Source organism: Cetorhinus maximus, chromosome 8, assembly GCF_964194155.1.
Source record: "Cetorhinus maximus chromosome 8, sCetMax3.hap1.1, whole genome shotgun sequence".
NCBI lineage: Eukaryota > Metazoa > Chordata > Chondrichthyes > Lamniformes > Cetorhinidae > Cetorhinus > Cetorhinus maximus.
This window is the reverse complement of record NC_135886.1, coordinates 107,877,376-107,885,149: the sequence shown is the minus strand read 5'-3', so window position 1 is coordinate 107,885,149 and position 7,774 is coordinate 107,877,376. Positions and strand designations below refer to the sequence as shown.

The 7,774-nt window shown below is 41.2% G+C and overlaps 1 protein-coding gene across 1 annotated transcript in view; it reads right to left on the bottom strand.

Annotated features, from left to right (window-relative positions):
- Positions 1-879: 879 nt before the first annotated feature.
- Positions 880-7,774, bottom strand: part of LOC144683865 (ras-related protein Rab-38-like) — a 35,648-nt gene continuing 28,753 nt past the window's right edge. Inside the window, exon 3 of the mRNA XM_078547377.1 lies at positions 880-2,697. Coding sequence (XP_078403503.1) covers positions 2,542-2,697 — 156 coding nt within the window. The 3' untranslated portion in view covers positions 880-2,541. The remainder of the gene's footprint in view (positions 2,698-7,774) is intronic.

The window sequence follows — 7,774 nt, the reverse complement described above, 5'->3', positions numbered from 1 at the left end:
GCACAACTTCTGCATTTTTGTACCTTATTTATGAAGCCCAAGAATTCATGTGTTACTAACTACTCAATACCTTCTACCACCAAAGATCAATGTAGGTGAACCCCCAGGTCCCCTTATCCTTTTTAGAAGCATGCCACCTAGCCTATAATCACCTCTTTGCTCCCTGTATCCCTTTTGCCAAAACAGGGCACCTCACTTTGCATTAAATGCCATCTGCCCACTCTGCTAGCCTATGTCCTGCTGCAGTCAATTGCTATCAGGCTCACTGGAAGCCACAGCTCCCATGCTCAATATCAAAAGTGAATTTGGAAAGTGGTCTTGTTAGTTTTCTTTTTCATGTGGTGAACTCTGCTACTGAGGATGAGGGTGTTCAAGGAGCCACCTCTCAATTAATTGTCCACCACCTTTCAGGAGAGGATGTGACAGTATAGCAAAGCTTTGAACTGTTAGGTGTAGGATTGCTTAGTGCCATCTTGTAGGCCTGTATTGCAGCTTTACAGGGTTAGCAAAGTTCAGCATGGTGTTGATCTGCACATGCTTTCATTTGTTAGCCCCCTGGTTTCAATGGTATGGTTGAGTGGGGAATACAGGCAGATTGACTACCAGCCAGCAATAGTGAATGGAAGGGTCAGTAGTGCTGCATAGAAACCAGCTTGGGTTTAAAAACCTAACAGATATCACAATGTGCTCTTAGAGAACAGTGAAGGGTGGCCAAGGAGTAAACAGGAAAATAGGAAGAGAAGGCAAAGAAGAGGGGTTGGGGCAAAACTCTATACTCAAGTTCTGCCATCTTTCATTTCTAATGACAGAAGAGGGGAAGAGAGAAAATGCTCAAGTGACTGCAGGAGAGCAAACCAACTAAAGAAAAACCATTGAGAATTCTCAGCTAGGCAGTCTGTTTAATAAATAAATAGCAACAATACAAAGTTGACCAGAGAAATCTTGGTAAATGTCAAAATCCTCACCATTGGGAAAATGTTCGGGCATGTCACCTCAAAAGGCAGTCCTTAATAATTTAAAATAAGACAGGTGTGGAGGAGGGAAAAGCCAGGATCATTAAACATGTGCACTGTCACCCAAATATTTTGTCACTTCCTACCATAAGGCAAAAAAAGGACACTTCTGTTCAACCATCCATATTAAATCCAATGGAAAGTGCCCATTTTTAATATAAGTATTAGATGTAGGAAAGTACAAAAGATTACAGGTTTAAGTTCCCAACTAATGTGGTGTAGATTATTGGGACAAGGACAAAGATTAATAGGGTGAGAATTTAGATCTCAGACTTGCTTATTTGACAACCACTCCACTTGCACCGGTCCCTGTGCCACACTATTTATTTGTATCTGCAGCATTTCACTCACTTGTGCAACAAGACAAATTTCAGGCACAAAATTCAACTGGAATGCCATTACTGCACTGAATCGGAGGGGTGAGCAAACAAGCAAGAATGTCCAAATGGCAAGATTTTAAACAGGTAATGACAAGACAAAAACAACCCACAGGTAATGACAAACTATATCAAAGTCCACCCATTGATCACAAGCCAACAAGATTGAAAAAAAAAAGCTGCAACACAAAAGCTGTGCAGTTGAAATTGGAATAGCAGCCAAGGCTCACTTACTCAATTTGAGCTAAACCAGACAGCCTACTTTCGAAAAAAGTTAGGCTGTGGCTGAATATTTTTATAAGTTGCATATAGGAAAGTTACATATAAATCCTTGCTCATGTGTAACTGGGTAATTTTTGCCAATTTTGGATACTAAATAGAGCAGTGCTCAAGAATTTAATTGCAACAGGGCTGCAATGGTCTCTAATTAGAGAAAATGGATCAAAAATTGGTATGGTTTCCAACATTCCTAGATGCAGTTTCATGGGTGAACCCATTCTGATGTGGTACTCACTGTTGGAATCTGCCCATCACCAGTGAAAAAGTGGGTGGCCACTTAGAGAAAGGTCACAAGGGTACAACATGTCATGAGAATGAGATATATGTCTGGATAGAGTAGGGGAGTGGGGAGGGCAAGTGAAGAAAATACATGGCCCAGCAGTAGCAGACATTCACATCTTTTCCTGTATTTCTCCCAGACAAGAAAAATTGTCAAGTCAAACCTGAAGCTGTGCATTTGAACGAACAGCTAGACTGTGTTCTTGTAGTCAGAAAAATCCAAAATGAGGCATTTATAAAACCACTGCTGTCTCACCACCTGAAATCTAAGGCTCTGCTACTCAGGTTTAGACACAACCCTGGAAAGGGATATCAAAATTTTAAACAAAATAGGGAAGCTGAATATCCAGAGGGGATGGAAGATAACAGAATGAGAACAATTCAGAAAATGATTTATATCAAATGCCTTTAGGAAGAGGCAGAATGGCCATCACTATTCAAGCATTCCACACTAAGTACAAGTCAGTCATTGAGCACATGCTGTGGTCACCCCCTCCAGCTCCTTGCCTTGAAAGCCAGTTAACTTTTCAACCTCGTGAAATTCTCCAACCACTGCCCCTCCCAAAAGGTGTCAGTGATCCAATTACTGTCTTTTATTTTGCACAAGCTGAACAGCTGGTATTATTAGTTTGCTGAGAGAGTTGTTGGGATGAGATAATGTCAGGGTCCGCAGGAGCTATGTCACCATCTTCAGCATTGAGGATGTTCTCCACTAGGAGGCGAGCTGATTCTTCAATACGGATATTGTCCTGAGGGGAAGCAAGAAAAGGGACAAAATGGTTAGGGATAAACTATAGATTGCAATATTAATCCTACTTAGGTGATAAGCAATTGGGATCTTAAAACGTGGCCTAGAAAGACAAACCACAATTTCAACAAGAAACATCATTCATCTTGGATGATCTCAGTAAGATAAGAGCCCATGGTATTAGAGACAAGGTACTAGCATGGATAGAAGATTGGCTGTCTGGCAGGAGGCAGAGAGTGGGGATAAGGGGGTCCTTCTCAGGATGGCGGCCGGTGACTAGCGGAGTTCCGCAGGGGTCAGTGTTGGGACCACAACTTTTCACTTTATACATTAATGATTTAGATGAAGGAACTGAGGGCATCCTGGCTAAGTTTGCAGATAATACAAAGATAGGTGGAGGGACAGGTAGTATTGAGGAGGCGGGGAGGCTGCAGAAGGATTTGGACAGGTTAGGAGAATGGGCAAAGAAGTGGCAGATGGAATACAACGTGGGGGAAGTGTGAGGTCATGCACTTTGGTAGGTAGAATAGAGGCATAGACTATTTTCTAAATGGGGAGAGAATTCAGAAATCTGGAGTGCAAAGGGACTTAAGAGAATCCTGGACTAGGACTCCCAAGGTTAACTTGCAGGTTGAGTTGGTAGTTAGGAAGGCAAATGCAATGTTGGCATTTATTTCAAGAGGACTAGAATATAAAAGCAGGGATGTGCTGCTGAGGCTTTATAAGGCTCTGGTCAGACCACATTTAGAATATTGTGAGCAATTTTGGGCCCCGTATCTCAAGAAGGATGTTCTGGCCCTGGAGAGGGTCCAGAGGAGGTTCACAAGAATGATCCCAGGAACGAAAGGCTTAACATATGAGGAACGTTCGAGGACTCTGGGTCTATACTCGATGGAGTTTAGAAGGATGAGTGGGGATCGGATTGAAACTTGCAGAATACTGAAAGGCCTGGATAGAGTGGACGTGGGGGAAGATGTTTCCATTAGTAGGAGAGACTAGGACCCGAGGGCACAGCCTCAGAGTAAAGGGAAGACCTTTTAGAACAGAGATGAGGAGAAACTTCTTTAGCCAGAGAGTGGTGAATCTATGGAATTCATTGCCACAGAAGGCTGTGGAGGCCAGGTCATTGAGTGTATTTAAAACCAAGATAGATAGGTTCTTGATTGGTAAGGGGATCACAGGTTACAGGGAGAAGGCAGGAGAATGGGGTTGAGAAACTGATCAGCCATGATTGAATGGCGGAGCAGACTCAATGGGCCGAGTGGCCTAATTTCTGCTCCTATGTCTTATGGATCCTTTACCAAATTCATAATTTCTATTCAAAGCACCAAGCAGCCAGAGACTATGAAATGGTGCACATTGCAAGTTAGTTGTTCAGATGATCAGGAGTAATAATTGATCAAGTTTAATTCTAATAAAGAGGTGTCACTTAGCTTTAAAAGTGATGACTGATCTGCTCTCGCAGCATTGTAAAAAATCAATTTCCTATTAATAACTTGGATGAAGCAGTGTACTGCAGCCAAATTTGATGGCGCCATAAAAGATAGGTACTAAAACAAGTTTGAGGAGAGAATGAAATGTGCAAAAGGATTAGATAGGTTGTGCGTGGAAAGAAGTTAGCAGATGGAGTATAATGTGGGAAAATGAGGTTGCCTTTGACAGGAAGAATATAAAAGCAAATAATTTTATGGTTTCTGTCCATTTAAATACTGTGGTAGAGGGATCTGGGTGTAGTGGAACATGAATCAAAGTTAGAATGCAGATACAGAAAGTAATTAGGAAGGCAAGTGGAATGGTTGGCCTTTGTTGCAAGAGAAATGGAATAGGGAAGAATTGCTACAATTGTACAGAGCATTGTTAAGACCACACCTAGAACATGACGTAAGGTATAGGAACAGGAATAGGCCATTCAGCCCCTCAAAACTGCCCTGCCATTCAAGATCATGGCTGATCTGCCCCAGGCCTGAACTTCTTTCATGCCAGCTCCTCATAGCCCTCAATTGATATTTCAAAAATCTACATCCTCTTAAATACTTTGTGAGCTAGCCTCCATAATGTTGCAGTAGAGAATTCTAGACATTCACTAACTGAAGAAATTCCTTCATATGTTTTAAATGAGCGTCCTCTTACTCTTAAGTATGTTCTAGTTCAAGATTCCCCCACTAGTAGAAACATCTTCTCAACATCTCCCCTGTCAAGCCACCTCAATCTTGTATGTTTCAATAAGATCACCCCTTAATCTTCTAAACTAATGAATAAAGGCTGAATCTATTTAGCTGTTCTTGATAACTCAACCCCTTCATCCCAGGAATCAGCCTAGTGAGTGAATCTTTTGAACTGCCTCCAGTTCCAGTATATCCCAAATATGGGGATCAAAATTGTACACAGTACTCCAGGTGCGGCCTCACCAACACCCTGTACAGTTATAACAAGACTTCCCTATTTTTAAACTCCAACCCCCTAGCAATTCAGGCCGAAGTTCCATTTGCCTTCTTAAAGTTAGCATGCAGGTGCAGAAAGTAATTGTTTCATCCACCAGAACACCCAGGTACCTGTGCTGCACTTTTTAAATGGAGAGTCTAAAATAGTCTGCCTTTTTTGATTCTTCCTACCAAAGTGTAGGACCTCAGTTTCCTACATTAAACTCCATCTGCCAAGTTTTTGCCCACTCAACCTGTCTATAATCCCCTTGCAGATTCTTCATCACATGCCCTCCCACCTATTTTGTATCATCAGCAAATCTAGATACATTACACTCTAGCAGTTTTCCAATCCACTGTGACCCTCCTGGAATCCAGTGAGATCTGGAATATTTCGACTAATGCCTCCACTCTTTACTGTGTGCAATTTTGGTCTCCTTAAGAAGGGATGTTACATGCATTGGAAGCAATTCAGAGAAGGATCATTAAACAGGTTCCTGGAATGAAGAGTGGGTTGAACAGATTAGGCCTACACCCCATTGGAGTTGGGAAGACAGGCAGGCCACAATCTTTTTGAATGGTACCACAGGCTTGAGATGCCTATGTTCTTCTGGTTGGCTACAGCTGTTTCTGATCACTATCCAGTGATTTCTACAAATGCAGATTGGTGAATTTTGGACCAGAGCAGATCAGGTTTGGTAGTCAAATGTACTCTAGCCAATTGGCTATCCCACAAAGCAAGAGTCATGTCCCAGTTAAGAAGCCAACTTGTTCATAAAGGGAAGAGGAAGAAGTGCTTTGGATACAGAACCTCAGGCACTTTTGAATAGGATTTTACATTGGAGGGAAAAAACCCCAAAGCAGAAGTGGTGTGCATATACTTGATTAAAAAAAGTGTGGATGAGTCTAACAAAATCCTTGCATTTGTATGAAAAGGGCACATTGTAAAAAAAGGGTAAAACTTGTACACAGACCACAATGGAACACCGTACAACTGAGATTCCATTACAGTAGTGGGAAAACAGAATAGCTGCAGTGGGATATTAAAAGGGATGTGCAATTAGAATAGAGAAGTTAGGCTGCTTTTCTCCTTCCTGCCCTCCAGAACATTAAGACAGATAAACTACAATAGTGTCAATTTATGCAAGGATTGCATACCTGTATTGCATGTTTGTAATAACAGTGTCACAAGGTGGTGCTGCACTTCTACAGTAGCAAGTCATGTTGCTGCACAAGCCTGGTCACTGGGCAATAATAGGGGCATGTAGCACGTGCTACTGCACCAGTGACTAAAAATCAGATATCAAAATGTGAAAGCATCTCCAAGATCACATTACTGGCAAAAATTAGCTACTATAAATTTGATTTAAGAAATTCACTCAATTTGGTTTGTTAATAGCAATGCTAGAATAAGTTTCCAAGCAATTAAGGGTCAGAATTGACTGATTAATTTTGTACATTCAAATGCACAAGTTAAGCATTAAATAGGGATGTCATACAAGAGGACAGACTAGAAAATGTTCTTGGGCCCTTCAGTTTCAGGAGAGGTCTATTGTGAGATGGGGACTGGAAAACCTGCAGGTGGTGCAGTTCCCATACACCTGCTGCTCTATGCTTTGACATAAAAATGTGGCAGAAGCAGGATATTTACCCCAACTAGTCCGTACTGGCCTTGCTAACCTGTGGTGCAACTTTTGGCAATTGGTGTTTGTACCCTGGAGATTCTTTGTTCATTTACCCCAAACAAACAATGGCTTCCAAGTAATGCGATCTCCCTATACATCTTACTAAAAAAAATACTACCTCATTTGTGTGTTGCAAATTTGCCCATTCTTCAAGTTTATTAATGCCTTCTGGTAATTTGCTATAATCCTCCCCAGTATAAATACTCCTTCCACCCTCCCAATTTGGGTCATCTGGAAATCATTCAGAATTTACAGCAACACTCTTGAATCAAAATCTATGTTCCCAGCACTGATTCTTGTGGAAGATCATTTCCCACCTTCTGTTGCTCTGAATAACTACCCTTTACTCAGACTGCTTTGTTTTGAAGTCAGAAAGCATCCATTCTGCCACTTGCCCTGACTCCACATTCATTAATCTTTTAAAATCCAGATAAATTCCATCTACCGCATCATTGTCTACTCAGTTACCTCCAAAGAATTCAATGGAGTTGATAAAGTAAGGTTTTGAAGTCCATTCTGACAATTCATTATTATATTTCTCATTTCTAGGTGTTCTTCTATTTCCCTCCTTTCCTACCACTGATGTTAAACCATGTTCTGGTCCCCTTTTTCAATAAGAGGAATTGTGTGGCTGTCAGCCCTCTGGCATTACACCCTTTTCTAAATGAACTTTTAGAACATGTAATTATGCCTCTTGCTAACTCTTCCCTACGTTCTTTTAAAATACATGGTGCAATCCATCCAGACTAGGGATTAAAATAAAAAGGACTTATTGAGAAATGTATTCCTCCATTCATTTCATCATTTAATGTATCATCTGCCTGTTTCATCTCTCTGGTAAACAACAAAGCAGAATTGAAATATTTCTGCATTTTTGTCACTACCTGATGTGTAAGAGCAATTGAGATCAGGGGATAGACAGGCATTTCTGCAGCTGTAAACATGGCTCCAGGATAGTATGTTAAATCCCTGG